Raw genomic sequence first — 18,879 nt, forward strand, 5'->3', positions numbered from 1 at the left:
CATCTAATTTTGGAAGCTAAATATGGTCAACTCTAGTACATATTTGGATTGGAGACTGTCAAAGAATAACAGGTGCTGTGAGCAAAATTTCAGATGAAGGAACTGGCAAAGCGACCTTTAAGTGGCCTTGCCTTTGTAAACACTGGGAAATTCATGAAATTGCTATAAGTCAACGGGTAACTTTACCCAACTTTACCCAATCCTCAATATATAACAATTTACTGTGCATTGAGGAACATCCGGGATTAATTTAAGAATTGTATTCAATAGTGGAGAAATTGGTTCCATATTGAAAACACCATTTGGCCCTTTTAAAAATTTAAGAATTGCAAATACTGACTTGTCTCATTACTCATGTAGAACTTGAGAATATCATAACTGTCTGATCAACTGAATTGAAATACTTGATTGCCATTTTTGACCTTATAAAATGTGAAAGTATCATTTATTTGTCTGATCAGTCTTTAATATGATGATCTACAAATAAACTCCAATTCATGAATCTCCAACAAAGCACCCAATATTCTGCTAATCAATTTTCAAAGTATGTTTCCAAAGTTTTCTCTAAAATAATTGAATAACTGCAAATCAATAACCTTAGTCTTGTTGGAATTTATTGACAACTTGGTCTAACCACAATAATCCCATAGGGGGCATTATTTGAGTAATACATCTTCTCACCATTCAAATATTTCCATATTGCTTGCACAAATCTTTTTGTTTCCATTCTGCGTTTCTCACAGTTTTGAGATGCCTGGGGATTCCTGCAAGAGTTGTCACTAACTTTTGCTCAGCCCATGACAATGATGCCAATTTGCAGATGGATGTCTTTGTGGATGAAAATGGAAAAGTGGATTCCAAACTCACAAAAGATTCAATCTGGTAAGTTTCCTAGGATGACAGAACTTCTACAGTAGGATTTCCAGTGATGGAAAGTCACATGAAGGTAAATGCTGAAATGCAATCTGTATTTTTATTACATGAAATCCACAAGATGTATAAAAACCAGTCAAATATACACACCAAATCTAGCAATGTATCTGCTCTTGCATATTATTTCTTCTAGCAGAAGATGGTAACATATGGCTTACAGGATCAATATGACCCCCAGGGCAACTTTTGTAGCTACAGCTGTGTTCTTCTGGCACTACCGCCACTATGAAAATACTTTCCTTTTACCTTCTCTGGAGTCGTCTTTTCTGTATTTTCTTCTCCTGTACTCCTTTTTCCTTCGTTTTTGGCTTCCTTCCACATTTCCACTACAGTAACAAATTAGGTGGTGACAATTTGGATGGCAGCCATCAAATTTCATCAGCAGTAAATTGGGTTCCTGTGGAATCTTGGATGAATTCCAGGAGGTCCGGCATGGGGTGCTTCTACACTGTAGAATTAATAGTTTGACAACTCTTTAATAGGAGTTGTAGTTTTACAAGGTCTTTAGCCTCCTCTGCCAAACGGTGCTGGTGCTTCACCAAACTACAACTCCCATGACTCAACAGCATTTAGTCATGGCAGCTGAAGTGGTGTCAAATTGCATTAATTAATTAATGTAGACACACCCATAGACAACATCCCACAAAGTTTCTTATATTGTCTTATTGTTTCAGTGATATTGTTAGTTTCCGCCATTATATCAATAATGTTCAATATCAAAATTTGAACATCCCTACTTTTATTTATTTATTTATGAGTATGAATTCCATCATGAGAGATTTCATTATGGTGGTCTTATTATGAGTGGGTGAATGAGGATCACCTTTAACCAGACAAAATCCGCAAGGAGAATTAAATTGATATCAAATATTGCATACTACATTACTTATTATTTGTAGATCTCATTCCAAAGGAGACAGGACTAAGAACCTATGCTGAGTATAAAAGATGTCACAAGGAAGCCGTTTTCTTGTCCCCTCCTTGTAACTGTGAATGATCGCTTATTTATTTCATGCTTGAAGTAGTTGTTTTTTGAAGTTTTCAGGCCATCGTCTTAGAACAGAAATAGAAATATAAAAATATAGGCAATAAAAGAGATTCAACTATAAAACATAGAAAAGCAGCACAAAAACATATGGCAAGGATGAAACAGTTTAAAACAAGAAAAGTGTAAAAGGCTGGAAAAATAAATGTACCTTTGCCTAATGTCAAAGGGACCTCACAGCAGGTCTTGGGCAACCTTCGCTGAGATATTAATAGCCAGGGTGTCACCACATCCCACTTTGTGTGGGAAATTTATTATACTCTCTTCTTGGTCTAGTTATTTTATGGTTTAAGGTGCTTTTACACTGTAGAATTAATACAGTTTGAGACCACTTTACCTGCTATGTAGTTTCATAAGTTCTTTAGCCTTTACCAAAGAATGCTGATGGCTCACCATAATATATCTCACAGGATTCCATAGCATTGACCCTTGGCAAGCTGTAATAATTCTACAGTGTAGATGCACCTCGTATCTATGCAAATATATGGCTCTCCTTTTTGAGCCAAATATCTGCGCCAAAATCAAGGTGCACAAATACTTTTTTGGTTTTAGCGTTTTGAAAATTGACATGTGTATTAGATTCGATGGCGCTCTACATTCAAATAAATACAGTAGTTCCTCCTATAACTTTCAGGGCTGGATATCTTTAACTGTAGCACGAGCAGATGATATCTCAACCATTCTATAATGGCAGATAAAATGATACCATAGTGTGGATAGCCATCTCCGTGTCACTATTGATGTTACTGAAAACCTGCCACCATCAATGTTTCTTCCACTGACAAAATTCACCCATGTTGGTCTGGAAGATCAGTATACAAAGGGATCTTGTAGCACCTTTGAGAGTAACTGAGAAAAAGAAGTAATGGTAGAAGCTTTCATAGGCTAAGGTTATGTCTACATGGCCAAAACAAATTAGACTCATTGCTTAGCTGCTGTGGGGAGTCCAGATGACACACAGCTGGATTTCCAGTAGAAATGCTGCATCCAGCCATTAAAGTAGCTCAAGAGGACACAAGATTTACTTTGGAGATCCCAGGAAGCTCAGGAGTAATCCTGGAGTGTTGGGCATATGATCAGCAGAATCAGGTTAGATCCTTCCTATCTACTGTCCTCATGTGCAGTTGCACTGCCAGCAACAACTAGCTTTCTGCCAGAAGCTTGCTACTAATATCACCTATGTGACCAAAAATGGGACATGACCAGCAAGTCTCTGGCAGAGTACTGCTTGTTGCTGATGATGCAGTGTTGGACATCACTTTCAGTCCATGTGGACATGTAGATGGCAAAAGAGCTCCAGAGATGCTCCCAGGCAGCATCGGGGCAGTTCAATAGCACTTTAATTGGAGTTATTTGACAAGACACCACATTTATATATGTCGTTTTTAAATGCTATTTATGTTTTATAGATTGCTTATTATGTTTTTATATTTGTGTCTTTGATTTTTGATTATTTTGTTTTGTATTTTATTGTATTTTTAACATGTTGAAAGCTGCGTTGGGTCCATTTGTGGGAGAAAAGCAGGATATAAGTGATGATGATAATGATGATGATGATGATGATGATGATGATGATGATTCAGATAAGTGGAGACACACCCTGAGTCTCCTTGCTCTTGCATCTGAGGATGTAAACTGAGGGCAGTTCATCACAGTGATAAAATCTAAGTTAGGAAATGGATTAAAGGAAACTGCTTCTGGTGCAGAGCGCCTATACAAACACGCCAGGCACCAGTTCAAGGCTGGGACATTGGCCACAGTACTGAGGATTGGAACCAAACCCAGGAATGATTTTTTTTTTCCTTACCCAGTTTGTTGAGATGCACTGATGTGCATCACTATGTCTGTTCAGGATCAGTGCAGGACCAAGGACAGGGCATAGGAAATGAGAATATGTTTACCTCATCACATGGGGGGAAGCTTTTGCTGGCTGGCTTGCCCCGTTGAGAGCAATGCAAGCATGGGAAGCCTCCCGTATTGCTGCAGTTTCGGCAATAACTCCGGTTCCACAGCAGTTTCCAGTGTCCAATGGGAGTTCGCGGGCTCTGTTACAAAGCTGCTGTGCAACCAGAGTTGTTGTCGAAATTTTCCCCAGGTGAAGAGGTCCTAACCTTCCTTATATCTGGGAAACCTCGTGCACAGAATGTGTGCACTTTGTTTTCCAGAAAAAATACTTTCCCAACAACTTGATTCCCATATAGCATGTTTCTAAACAGAAGCATTGGGATATGGGTAGTGGTAGAAACTACAGTGATTGTAGTGAGGAAATGTGGTTGGAGGAACTGCACAGGGGCCAAAAGCCTCACTTTGCCTGCCCCTGCTCTGCCATAGCAAACAGTTTTGTTTTTGCTTTCTCTGTATATAAATTGAATGTTTTCAAACCTGCCTCATTTCATAGAGCCCTTCATTCATTAGTGCTTATTCCAAACCTATTCCAAAATTAAATAGAGCTTTGCAGATCTACAATGGTGAAGGGTAAACAGTTGAAATCGTGTTTTCTCTTTGTTTTTCCTTTGGGGTGCTTGATTACTTTTTGAACTTCCCCTTTGATTTCCTCTCTTCACGGCATATTTATTGCTACATGATGCACATAACCTCTTGGGGCATGCATTAATTTAACCTATGGTTTTTTTCCCCATTTCTCCTCTGTGTGTCCTTTATCTCCACTCCATTTCTACTATTCAGTAGAAACATTACCTCTAAGCTAGTTTGTCTCATAATCTTGCTGTGATTTTAATACAGACTTCTGTTTTGAAGGGCAAATATAATCTATTTAAAACACTAAGCATGTCATATTAAGTATATATTTTTCTTTCTCCTATTATTCCTAAAATATTTATTTATTTTAAAATCCACATTACAAAAGTGTTTATTCTCCAAATAGAATTTATCCAAAATATTTAGATTTTCCTTTCAAACAGCGCAGTTTTAAGCATATTCTTACACGGAATTTTAATTTAGGATTACCTCTGGTTAGAGAAATTGTTAAGAATATGAAAAAGTCTCTTTTTGTAGTGATTTTGACCAAAGACAGATCCTCTTAGCATAGAGACACAACATGTCACACATTTGCTAGTCCCCTGGTGAGATCTCACTTCAAGCATAAGGCTGGAACACTAAGTGGGGTTTTCCCCCTCTTGTGTGTTTTTTGCATTTTGCATGAAATGTCACTGCACAAAACTAATCCATTTTCTCTCCATGAAGCTGAACACATCTACACACCACAAGAACAATTATAAGCGTGACTGATCACAAACAAGACAATGTTGCTACTTTTACTAGTCCTAGGACCTCATCCAATGAGGGTGGAAAAATGAGGGGAATCACTTTCCAGGTGTGGCATTCAGTGGCCTTCTGCTTCTGAAGGAAACAGAGAATTTAACTATAGTTCCCATCCCACCTTAAAATCCAACAGTCCCATCTTGTAATTAAAACCCTGGTTGTTTCTATGCACAGGGAGAGCAGTGGAGTTGATTTCTCCCCAACTTCACGAGCATCCCGTTTCTATACACTATAAAGACAAAATCTGCTATATGCAGTCTTGCATCATTTGATGAGCTTCCTGGGACTCTGTCTTTAAAGGGAATAGAAACTATAAGAAGACAACACACACACTTCTTCCTTTCCCTTGTGGAGTGAGACCTCTAATCCGTGCAGTGAATCGGCATTGTTGCATTTTTTTCAGTTTAGCAAATTTTACAGAAATGTCCCCTCCCTCATAAAGCCACTTAAAAGAGTGCAATAGTCCCCTTGAGATTGCCAACCAACCAATTAAGAAGGAAACACGACTTTTCCATTGTACATGAAAGAGTATTTTGTGTGAAAGTGTGTGTGTGTGTGCACGCGTGCGTATACGTTGTCCCATTTACTGCATGAGATCATCACCAAAAAAAATCCTATTTACAAAGCTCACAAGATGCTGAAATCCCTACTCTTTGAGATTATTATTTCAATGGTCCTATTTCTTAATAAGGCATCATTTTTATTGTTTATACACACACACATACATGTGTGAGCCAAAAATGTCTAAAATGACGCCCAAAAGAAATGTTTTGAAGTAATGAATAAATGTTATTCATTACTGAACAATTCACATTGTGACTGATGTTGATATCCAAGTGCTTAAAAGTAATGATATTGCATCTCATTACTGTAAATGAATTGTAAAGTAAATTATAATAATAATAACAAGTAGCTGTGCTGCTTTCAATCTATGCTTTGGATAGAGTTTTGGGCAATGCCATTTCAGAATATAGGTTTGGACTTATATATAGAAGCTGGGGCTCTCCATGTTGGACTGCAACATGCATAATCCTTGCCTGGGCTGGCTGGGGCAAAGAGGAACTAGAGCCTAGCAAAATTTATAAGACATCCTATTCCTTAGTCCTGGTTTAGATGTTCACATGTCCACAACCCTCCTTGTCATGGAGAAGACATTTGTTGGATTTGTGTTTCCGTATGACAACACCCAAAAGTGAACTCTTCTAGACTGACAATGGAATAGAACGCATTACTGTATTCTGAGGTGTTGAGTGCATTTTGCAAATTTAAATAAAGAAAAATAAATCACACAAAACCATATGTATGTTTCAAAAATACCCAAGAGCTACTCTTCAAGAATATGCACAAATTAACATGCTAAAAATTGCAGGCGAAAAGGTGCACATTTGGAAAAATGTATGCTAATTTCAATGCCTAAAATTAAACTATTAAACATGCAGATCGGAAGCTAAGAACGAACATTTGTGCTCACTGCAAGAAAGAAGCCCAAGGACTTCTACCTCCATATGACTAATTTTCCCTGTCAAACTTCTAGGCTTCCTCAACTTGATTTGCATCAATTGAAATTGTCTATTTTCTAGATGCTAGCCACCATAGAGAAAGCCAGTGTGGTTTAGTGGTTTGAATGCTGAATTCAGACTTTGGAGACCAGGGCGTAAACCCTCTCATGGCCATTGGAAACCCTCAGCGAGTCTTTGACACACTCTCTCAGCTTCAAAGGAAAGCAAAGCTCCTCTCAATAAATTTGGCCAAGAAAGTCCAGGGTTACCATAAATCAGACACAACTTGAATGCATACAACAAAAGCCATTATAGAGAAGGCCCTGCAATAATGATTTAGCACTCCAGAATTCCCAGTGATATCAAACATTCAAGCATCACTTTCCTTGGATAATTCTCCCCCTCCTGCCACCCAATCCTGCTTCATTAACTCACCCAACTGACAAGTTTCCTTGCACAAGCTCACCATCTCTGCTTTGAAATGTCTTGTTAGACAAGTCTCAAATTCCTCCTTTTTTACTTTAGTTTTCCTCTTTTCATCCACCCATTATTAATGGGAAATGTTCGGAGGTTAACAGTCCTCAGTTTTGTTGAAATTTTACTGCAAATATCATTTCAACAGCTATTGGCTACACCAACATAATTAGCTTTTTATCTACTGGCAGGAAGTAGATAATTTTTGTAAAGAGAAAATTGCTGTATTCTTTTATTCTATCATAGCGCCAATCTCTTGAAGCTTGTCTGAAAAGTGTCTTTTGGGATTTTTCTCCCTTATTTGTACTTTTTCTCTGTTTTAATAAAACAGTGGGATGAAAATTACAAAGCCATGCTTTTAAAAAGTTGTTTTTTAAAAATAAAAAAGGGGGGGGGCTTCTTTTAAACATTCTGGAAAGATAATGTAAGGGTTTAAGTTCCACAAACAGACTAGAGGAATGAGGAGAAGGCTGATAATGTTATTCTGAAGTACTTTCCAATATATGCCTCCCACTCCCAAAAAAACCCCAACACCTTGGGTATATATAGCCAAGCAATATGAAATATGTGGTCATGATGGCAAAAGTTATTAATGAGGAAGAACACACAAGTTAGGAGAGGCTGTAACAGTTTGTTTTGCAAAAAACATAACCCCCCCCCCCCCCGGGTCATCTCCCCTTTCACTTTTTATGGCAATTTAATTAAACTGAGAACAAGGGAGAAGTGAAAGAAAGAGAAAGAAACTGGGACATTTTAAAAGCAGGTAAAAAAGTGGGACCACCCCTCCCACATCAAGACAGTATGAGGCCATGTTCCAAATCCTAATGTAAAGCGATCTTTGGGCTTGTCTACTCAGCCTAAATCAGGCATGGGCAAACCCAGGCCCAGGGGGCCGGATGCGGCCCCATGGGCTCTTTTCTCAGGCCCTCCTCTCTCACACTGTTTTGTCCTGCCTTCCTTTCTTCTCTCCTTCCTTCCTCCTTCCCTTCCTTCCTTCCCTTCCACCCTTTCGTCCTTCCCTCCCTTTTGTCTTTCCTTCCTTCTCTTTCCTTCCTTACCTCCCTCCCTCTTTATCCTTTTCATCCTTCCCTTCCACCCTTTCATCATTCCTTCCCTCTTTCTCCCTCTTTCTCCTTCCCTCCTTCCTTCGTTTTTGTCTTTCTTTCCTTCTCTGTTTCCTTTATCCTTCACTTCCTTCCTTCCTTCCTTCCTTCTGTCTTTCTATCCTTCTCTTCATCCCTTCCTTCTTTCCTTCTTTTTCCTTCCTTCTTCTCTTCCACCATTTCATCCTCCCTCCCTTCCTTCCCTTTTGTCTTTCCTTCCTTCCCTCTTTCCTCCCTCCTTCCCACTCTCCTTCTTTCTTCTTCCATCCTTCCCCTCTTCCCTTTCATCCTTCCTTCCCTCTTCCTTCTTTCCTTCCTCCTTCCCTTCCTCTCTTCAATCACTGGGCAGCTAGTCCTCTTAACAGGGGGTGCTGGCATGTGGCCCACAAGTTAGAAAGTTTGCTCATGCCTGGCCTAAATGGACTACTGGTAGTCTGATTCATCTGAATCTGCTGTCCAGATAGACACTTGTTGCTTCCGTTGCTATTCCTTGCCAATAATGAAGCTTTGCCCAAGTGCCTGGCTGTCACCTGCCACATGTGTGAAGTCAAAATGGGGTACCCACATGACCATCAAGGGTTTAAGGTCCACAAACAGACTAGAGGAATGAGGAGAAGGCTCCATAAGTGATAAGTGAGAGGGGACACCAACCTCTTCTTCTTGTTGGTTATGTCAGTGCCCTGTTCTGACATTAGCAGAGACAACTACGGTGTTCAGGCACTCAGATGGGACTCCATGGCCTGCTAGTAATGGCAACTCAGAGGAAGTGGCAGCCAAGTGAGGACGATGGGATCCTGGGCTTTCGGCACAACAATGCCAGATTCAGCATGTGTGTACTGGATCTGAGGCTGCTTTGGAGCAGATTTACACCCGGATTAACCTGCCTAGTGTAGACCCACCTCTTCAAAGGAAGTCCTGATATAATTGGTTCCTCACTACTAAGAGAATATTACCAAATGGCCAGATCTAGCAGTAAGTAGTGTTTGAGTTTGTCCTTTTGTGGTCAGGTGGAAGTATCACAGTTCGGGAGTCAAATCAGAATGATGCACAGAAATGCTGCTTGTCCAGGAGCAGCCGATACAGAGCTTGAGAATATTTTAGTGCCAGGGTTTCTACTACATGCCAATTAATAATACAAAATGCACATGCTCAATCAGTTTGTGCAGAGCCAGTCAGTTAACAGGAAAAACTCAAAACCAATCATTATAAGCCCCACCTGGAAAGTTGGAAGTCATTTGTCTTCCCGTTGTATCAATAATATGTTAAATTTTGAGGGTGGTTTTTTTTTGCATTTTTGCAGTCATTTGTTTATTATTGTATTATTGTCCTAAGTTTTCATAGTTTTGTGTTTTTATTCTCTCTCTCTCTCTCTCTCTCTCTGTGTGTGTGTGTGTGTGTGTGTGTGTGTGTGATCCCCAAACCTTTTAAACAGAGGGCCAGGTCACAGTACCTCAAACTGTTGAAGGGCCGGATTATAATTTGAAAAAAACATGAATGAATTTCTATGCACACTGCACATATCTTATTTGTAGTGCAAAAAAAAAAAAACCACTTAAAAACAATACAATAATTAAAATGAAGTACAATTTTAACAAATATAAACTTATTAGTATTTTAATGGGAAGTGTGGGCCTGCTTTGGGCTGATGAGATAGGATTGTTGTTGTGTGTGCTTTCAAGTCGTTTCAGACTTAGGTTGACCCTGAGCGAGGGCCGGGTAAATGACCTTGGAGGGCCTTAGTTTGAGGACCCCTGATCTAGGCCATGGGATTTACCAAGAATGGCAGGGAGATAATCACTGCTGATCTTAAGGGAGAATACTTGGTTACTGGCTCCCCTAAAAGGTCTCTCTCTCTCTCTCTCTCTCTCTCTCTCTCTCTCTCTTTTTTTTTTTTTTTTTTTTTTTTTGCTTGAAGGACTTGGTTTCCTGCTAAACAAACAAATTATTCCTTTTCTCTTTCATTGCTTTTTTCTTTCTTTCCCAAAGTTGGCTGTTCACAAGCCCAGATAACTGACCTGGACTTCTTTGCCTCTCACTCTCCTCAAAAAGAAATTACACAGATTAGTCTACATAAAAAAAAGACAATGTGGCACATTTACTTCCATTATAAAATTTCTTCTCTTGAAGCAGCAAGCTTTCCTGTTTGCTGAATAAAGCATATAGGCACATGGAATTGTAATACTTCAGTTTACTAAACCATATTGTTAACTTCAGTCTTAACTGAGGAATATATAGAGTTAGATTAAATCCCTGTGATAATGTAATGCATCAACAATTTAAGGAATTATTCAATAGGTTAATTCTAACCTTTGGACATTATTTCTTGCCTAAAGAGTTAATGACTTTATTTTCTTGTGTGAAGGAATTACCATTGCTGGAATGAAGCTTGGATGTCCAGACCTGAGCTTCCTGTTGGTTTTGGAGGTTGGCAAGCTGTGGATAGCACCCCTCAAGAGAACAGTGATGGTATGTACATTTCTTTCAGAAGAAAAGACTGAGAGGAGACATGATAGCCATATATAAATATGTGATGGGAAATCATAGAGAGGAGGGAGCAAGTTTGTTTTCTGCTGCCCTGGAGACTAGGACGCGGAACAATGGCTTTAAACTACAGGAAAGGAGATTCCACCTGAACATTAGGAAGAACTTCCTGACTGTGAGAGCTGTTCAGCAGTGGAACTCCCTGCCCCGGAGTGTGGTGGAGGCTCTTTCTTTGGAAACTTTGAAACAGAGGCTGGTTGGCCATCTGTCAGGAGTGCTTTTTCCTGCTTCTTGGTCAGGGGTTGGACTGGATGGCTGAAGAGGTCTCTTCCAATGCTATGATTCTATGATCCCTTGCTGCAATGCATGAAAAAACAAATCTTCATTTCTTGGAATTTATTGTTATATGGAAGACTGGTGGGGTAACTATATAATTCTATATAAGGGCATCATCTTAAGATAATTAATTGTAAGTTCACATCAGAAAAAAAGTTTAATACAATGAATGAAGCTCCACTATCAGAAAACTTCTTTAACATAAGTTTTTCATTATGATAGGAGGATTTCCATTTAAGCTCTGTGACATAAGCCAGTCTATGTATGTGTTGTCATGTGTCATGGTTATTGTTTACTATGTTTTTCCTCTCAACTTATGAATTACATGTCAGTTAACTAAACAAACTATAGCTTGTCTTTTCCATTTCTGATGTGTTTTTCTCCCAAGCCTTTCAGACAGCTCCCATTTCAGATGGACAGCTAGAAAAGCAAGCCAGGGAAAACCATAGTTGCAGATTTGGATGCAACCATGAAACGTAGTTTATTTGAACCAAAGATTGTAGTGTGTGTCTGGTTACCAAATAATATGTTGGATAGGTCTGTAACTGAAGCCTATTCCAGGCCAGTACTCAAAGTTTTGAGTTGTATGATTTCAGCATTGCCCAAGTGCTTGAAATGCCTTAGATATGCAATGGCGGCACCAAGAAGCTTCACCATCCTTCCCTGGAGATGGTTGCTGTGGATTTGGTCTTGCAAAACACCCAAAGTGCATTCAATGCGATGAAACCAGAATTCTTTTAAAACAGATCTAGAGCTTCCAAGATTGTGAGACCCGCTTTGACCACAATGTTGTCAAGTAAGCTGGAGTCCTTTTGCTAAACAGTAACCAAACCTCAATGAGATTCAAGGCAGTAGAGGAAGAGAAAGACAGTAGTACAGGTGGATAGACTCAGTCAGAGAAACCACAGCATTGACTTCATAAGTCCTGAAAAGAGAAACCACAGCATTGACTTCATAAGTCCTGAAAAGAGATAATTGGAAGTCATAAGTCACCTTGGGCCTTCTCCACTGCCATATAATCCATTACTGTCCTGATTTTAGAGGGTTTTTTTAATACTGGTGGCCAGATTTTGTTCATTTTCATGGTTTCCTCCTTTTTGTTGAAATTGTCCACATGCTTGTGGATTTCAGTGGCTTCTCTCTGTAGTCTGACATGGTGGCTTCTCTATGTAGTCTAAAATAAGGACAGTAAATAAAGAACAACACTCAGAAAACAAGGGAATTCCAGAGGGGCCAGCTAACACCTCCCAACAAAGGATTCCCCCAGGCAGGAAGCAGCCCAGCTTTGAAGCTTCAGGGCCATTCAATGTCAATCAACGTGGCCAATTGCAACATTCACACTTGCCTCAAACAGGCAAGAGATCATTCTTCCACAGATCTATAAATCTCACTTGTCTAGTTTCCAGTAGATCTCACAACCTCTGAGGATGGCTGCCATAGATGTGGGTGAAATGTCAGGAGAGAATGCTTCTGAAACATGACCATAAAGCCCAGAAAACCCATAGCAACCTAGTGATTCCAGCCATGAAAGCCTTCGACAACACAGATCTTATAATGTTTTTTCTAATAATAAACCTTTTTGAAGCCCCTTATCGAATGGGGTTGCTGTAAAATGTGCAGAAAGGATTGCCAAATTAATGTTAGGGAAGGATTTTCATCTTTTTATGTATGACAACAAAAGGCTGAGTCAGATTTTATTGTCTGCATTCCACAGCAAAAGATTAAGAGCAATATCTGACATGAGCCACCGGACTGGATGTCACATCATATTAACTTTAATCTAAGGAGCATTTCAATCACACTGAGAAAAACAAAACAAGGGTGGCTTGGCCACTAATGAGAAGCAATTAGATCATTTCCCATCCCAAATAACGCCTAGCTTATTGTCAGTAGCATTAATTAGCTATGAAGTTTGATCCATTTCAGTCAATGCGAGGTATTTGAGTGACTTCACAATAAAATACCATCCCTTTGACTTACACCACTAACTCCAGCATTACTTTTCAGTAGTGACCAGTGAAATGTCCCTGAGAAGCATACCAAAACCACAGGAAGGATAGGGCCTTCTCCGGTTTTGCCTCAGTATCTGGGATTATCTTTCAACATGGTAGTAACGTTTTGCTTTCTTGGCTATTTGTGAGATCTGTTTGCACTTTAAAGCAGGATGGGAAACCCTATAGCTTAGCCCCCTTCAGGATAAATCCAGAATATGCATGATGGTTGGCTTCCCTCCACTTCTAGCTGTACTCTCTTTTTTTTCTATCAATTGACAACTTCAACAGTGCCTATTCTGACTAATGTATTGTCGAAGGCTTTCATGGCTGGAACCACTGAGTTGTTGTAGATTTTTTTGGGCTGTATGGCCATGTTCTAGAAGCATTCCCTCTTGACGTTTTGCCTGCACAACCTCTGAGGATGCCTGCCATAGATGCAAGCGAAACTTCAGGAGAAAATGCTTCTAGAACAAGGCGATACAACCCAAAAAACCTACAACTCACCTATTCTGATTGTTTCCATGTATTCTGTATGGCACTCTGCATGGAAGAAGTTCCATTTAGAAGTGAGTGGCACCTGAAGGGAATCCCCACTATCCCTTATCAAAGCTAACAAACGTGCTTCCAACACTCACCCCACTCATTTTACCTTTTAAGAAAGCAAGTAGTTTTGCTGTGTGGCTAAGATCCTACAGTTTTCTAGATATAGTTCCATTTTCTACAGGCTTCCATTCTCCACCTGACAGAACAAGGTGGAATCTCATTGGTATTGTCAATCAATGATCAACAATAATATCAGTATCTTGATGCCACTCTACTGAGGTTCTCAATTGCGAGAATAAGCAGGGTAAAGGGAAATGCAATTGTTATCTCCAGTCGGCGCCTGAAGATAAAAATGTGGTTCCCATACATACTGCTTACCTTTAGAAAGGTGAGAGGTACCCAATTTGTTTAAACTGCTTGCTCCTGATAATAGTGTGTGTGCTTTTAATTTGCTGGTTGATGTATGGCAACCTCACAGATTGGAAAGTGTTTTCTTAGGCAAGAAATTCTAAGAGGTGATCTGGCCAGTTCCTTCCTTTTGAAATCATATTGACCCTACTTAGCTTCTAAGATCCAACAGGATCTATTCTACTGTCTTTAGGGTATATTTAGTTCCTCTGAGATGGTGTTTCTCAACCTGGGGGTCTAAACATGGTGGGGGGGGGGGTTGTGAGGGGATGTCAGAGGGGTTGCCAAAAACCATCTGAAAATGCATTTTCTGTTGATCATGAGGTTTCTGTGTAGGGAATTTGGCCAAATTCTATCATTGGTGGGGTTCAGAATGCTCTTTGATTGTAGGTGAACTATAAATCCCAGCAACCACAACTCCCAAATGCCACAGTCTATTTTCCACAAACTCCACCAGTGTTCACATTTGGGCATATTGAGTATCCTTGCCAAGTTTGGTCCAGATTCATCGTTGTTTGAGTCCACAGTGCTTTCTGGATGTAGGCAAACTACCACTCCAAAACTCAAGGTCAATGCCCACCATAATCTGTTGATTATGGGAATTCTGTATACCAAGTTTGGTTCCATTCCATCATTGGTGGGGTTCAGAATGCTCTTTGATTGTAGGTGAACTATAAATCCCAGCAACCACAACTCCCAAATGCCATGGTCTATTTTCGACGAACTCCATCAATGTTCACATTTGGGCATATTGAGTATCCTTGCCACATTTGGTCCAGATCAATCGTTGTTTGAGTCCACAGGGCTCTCTGGATGTAGGTAAACTACAACTCCAAAAGTCAAAGTCAGTGCCCACCAAACTTTTCTTGCATTTTCTGTTGGTCATGGGAGTTCTGTATACCAAGTTTGGTTGGTGGAGTTCAGAATGCTCTTTGATTGTAGGTGAACTATAAATCCCATCAATTACAACTCCCAAATGACAAAATCAACACGCACACCACAACCCCAGCAGTATTCAAATTTGGGCATATCGGGTATTTGTGTCAAATATTGTCCAGTGAATGAAAATACACCCTGCATATCAGTTGTTTATATTATGATTCACAACAGTAGCAAAATTACAGTTATGAAGTAGCAACAAAAATAATTTTATAATGTATACATGAGAAACTGTATTAAGGGGTTGTGGCATTGGGAAGGTTGAGAAACACTGCTCTGAGGATTAGATGGCCTAAGAAGCATAGGGATTAATCCGTCATGAAACAGTTTTGGTTTGTCATCAGCAGTAGCTGTCATTTTGATTTATAAACCACAAATCCATCTGGTTTGAACAAAGGACACTAAGAATAAGACGCAGCCAAATCTTTGCCATAAGGTAGATATACAGTGCAACTCCATGCAGGCTTACACATAGGACCGGTTTTCATTAAGGCTGCTAACAAATAATTGCCTCGTAGATTGCAGGCTCAATTATATTGAAATTTAGTTTGCTTTCACTGCAGTTCAAAATGTGTCTCTTCCCTGTGGCATTTTCCATTTTAAGACTACCTCTAAGTTCTTCTTGACCAATCTTTTTACCTAAGGGGGAAAAAAATCCTTGCGCATCACTTCTTTCCCAAACTTTATCTGCAAATTCTCTGGAAAAACTTTATATATATTTGAACCAGGCCTGTCCTGAAAATGCTAAAACAATCCAGTTTTGGTACGAAAGTTCTCATTTCATGGAGGGTTAAAAAAAAAACCCTTCCCTGCGACTTTTTCCTTGTCGCAATCCTACTTATACATACTATTACACACATGATCCCACTTCCAAGTTTCAGGGGTTTTTGGGATTCAGGATATTATTACACTACGCTGTTAAAGCACTCTTTAACAAGAATCAGCAATATCAGTTAATGCAGAATAACAGTGCTTTAACAGTGTAGTGTGATAATCTCCTTGGTTTCCTAAACAAACAGGACACTGTAGAGTTGTGATGTAAGGTTTACTTACACATATGTATAGACTAAGGAGCTTATCACACTGGGATATACTCCATCTATATCAGAATATATTCCATATTTTTTAAGAATTGGATCCATACTGTATTCAGATGGGATGGATACTGACTCCATCACTCCTGATTCTTATGTTTTGAAAATGCTATGCTTTGATTCATCACACCACAGTCGGCTAGCTCCTCCCAAATCCCTACCTATGACACTTTTAAAAAATCTAATATTGTTTAATGAGGTAGCCTGGAAATCTCAAACTACCATTCTTGCAAGATTTTAGTTGATGGAATGCATTAATCAAGTGGCACACTGAGTTAAACCCTTGGGCTGGCAGGACTGAAGACTGACAGGTCACAGGTTCAAATCTGGGGAGAGCATGGATGAGCTCCCTCTGTCAGCTCCAGTTCCCCATGTGGGGACATGAGAGAAGCCTCCCACAAGGATGGTAAAACAGCAAAACATCCGGGCATTCCCTAGGCAACGTCCTTGCAGACAGCCAATTCTCTCACACCAGAAGCAACTTGCAGTTTCTCAAGTCGGAGCGACTTGACACAAAAAAACAATCAAGTTGGGGGTGCTGTGGTTTTAGCTTTAAATACATTTAAATCAGTGTTATGGGCTTTAACTGTTAATTTTTAATACCATTCATGTTTAATTCTGTTTTAATGTGTATATTTGTGGATTTTAAATTGTATTGAATTTCTTTTCCTCCTTTTTGGAGAGAAAAAGTAAGGTATAAGTAATAATAACAATATTTATAATAATACTGATTTTACAATCACATGTAAAAACAGTTCCTCAGATTTTTATTAAATGATAAAACACAATTAGAATCCTTTATACAATTACTACATTTCTGTGACATTTTGCAGATGGATTACTGACAGAATGAGACAAACGTCTTGTGATTGGACCCGTTCAGAATCATGTTCAAAGAGTGTCAGAAATGGAGTATATCGTAAGCATAAGATGAGGGTCCTCTGCAGTAATACTTTAGAACAGGCATAGGCAAACTTCAGCCCTCCAGGTGTTTTGAACTTCAACTCCTACCATTCCTACTGTGTTAAATGTGTTATGCGCTAAATGTTTTGATACGGCCAATAGGCCAATTAATAAAACGTATCTATCTATCCTACCATTCCTAACAGCCCTACCAGCTGTTAGGAATTGTGAGAATTGAAGTCCAAAACACTTGAGGGGACAAAGTTTGCCCATGCTTGCTCTATCAGATGTCTAGGGTGGGCATCCTGTGGCCCTCCAGATGATGATGAGCTGCATCAACAAGCATTCCTTATCATTGCCTATTCTTGCTAAAGCTCCTGAGACTTGAAGTCCAGCAACATTCAGAAGACCACATTATTCCATAGTGTGATTCTAAATTCATAAAACCATAGAACAGTGTGGTTTCTTTTTGACTTTTTTTCATTTGCAAGTGGAGGGTTATGATTTCCTTTCACCCCCTTTTTCTGGTACCAAACCCTTGTAAGTACAAGAGGGTGTAAGTTCCATTGACATCAATATACTTTATTATTATTATTATTATTATTATTATTATTATTATTATTATTATTAAACTTTATTTACAACCTGCCACCATCTCCCCTCAGGGACTCAGGGCAGTTAACATGAAGTCAAGCCTGACAAATACAATAAACTAGAAAAAATACATACAACAAATAATAACTCAAATAAAATACAAACAATAAAACCAGAAATAACACAGTGGATACAACATCGGGTATAGGGTAAGATAAGAAATTAAAAACAGGAAGTTGATCAAGGTGGGCTGGGCCCAATGTGAGGATAAAAACAGGGGACATTGGGTGAGATAGGAAAATTGAGTAGTTTATCTGGTGGGAGAAATGGATGGGACAGGCTATGGGGTTTACTTTTCCTGCTAAGGGATGAGGTAAAGTGCATCGAGAAGACAAGTTTAAGCTGGGACAGTCATGGTCTGGGGATTTGTAGTTCTTTAATCAAAAGCAAGGCGGAACAGCCAAATTTTCAAGCTTTTCCTAAAGGATGACAAGGTGCATGCTTGGCTAATTTCCCCAGGTAGTGAATTCCAAAGCCGGGGGCCACCACAGAGAAGGCTCTGTCTCTCGTCCCCACAAGCCGTACTTGCATATTCCTGAGTAGCCACATATACACAAATGTATCCATGAGCAACTGTTCCACTGACATCAGTGCAGATGAGTTCTGAGTTGGTGTTAAGTTCCACTGAAGACAGTAGGACTTACATCTGAGAAGGCCTGTTTTGAATTGTACTGTTGAAAGCTTCAACAGGCTCAGACTCATTGAAATGCAGGTCTTTAGAAGTGAAAAGGAAGGAACTTGTTATTTTAAATAAGAACATTTACCCCAGCCTGCCTGCATCATGGCACACCCACTGGGTCATAACATAGAAGTATTCATGCTCCTCACCACTCCCATTTTGAGACAACTAAAAGCATGCATACTTGGTAGAGGTGATATGTTGCAGGAATAAAGAAAGCTTTTCTTATTATTGATATGAATTGCTACAATAGGGTTCTTTTTTTGTTAAAGAATACTTGCTAACCATCTTTGTGAAATTCACCCACAGTCTATTGTCTGTTTTTTGAGTGGTTTGCCTCTAGGGATGTCTAAAGTGATCTCTCTATTCATTGAAGTGTTTGAATCAATGGATTAAGAGTTGAAAGACATTCTGAATCTCAGTTAGAGAGGACCTCTGACAAATCATTTAGATCAACTCTAAGCCCACAATAAAATATAGTGACAAATGCATTTCATATGAGTATGTATACT

General features: G+C 39.4%; 1 protein-coding gene across 1 annotated transcript in view; it reads left to right on the forward strand.

Moving 5' to 3' along the window:
* F13A1 (coagulation factor XIII A chain) overlaps positions 1-18,879 on the forward strand; it is a 127,259-nt gene that overhangs the window by 66,048 nt on the left and 42,332 nt on the right. Inside the window, exons 8-9 of the mRNA XM_060774776.2 lie at positions 744-882; positions 10,699-10,802. Coding sequence (XP_060630759.2) covers positions 744-882; positions 10,699-10,802 — 243 coding nt within the window. The remainder of the gene's footprint in view (positions 1-743; positions 883-10,698; positions 10,803-18,879) is intronic.

Source organism: Anolis sagrei, chromosome 4 (assembly GCF_037176765.1).
Source record: "Anolis sagrei isolate rAnoSag1 chromosome 4, rAnoSag1.mat, whole genome shotgun sequence".
NCBI lineage: Eukaryota > Metazoa > Chordata > Lepidosauria > Squamata > Dactyloidae > Anolis > Anolis sagrei.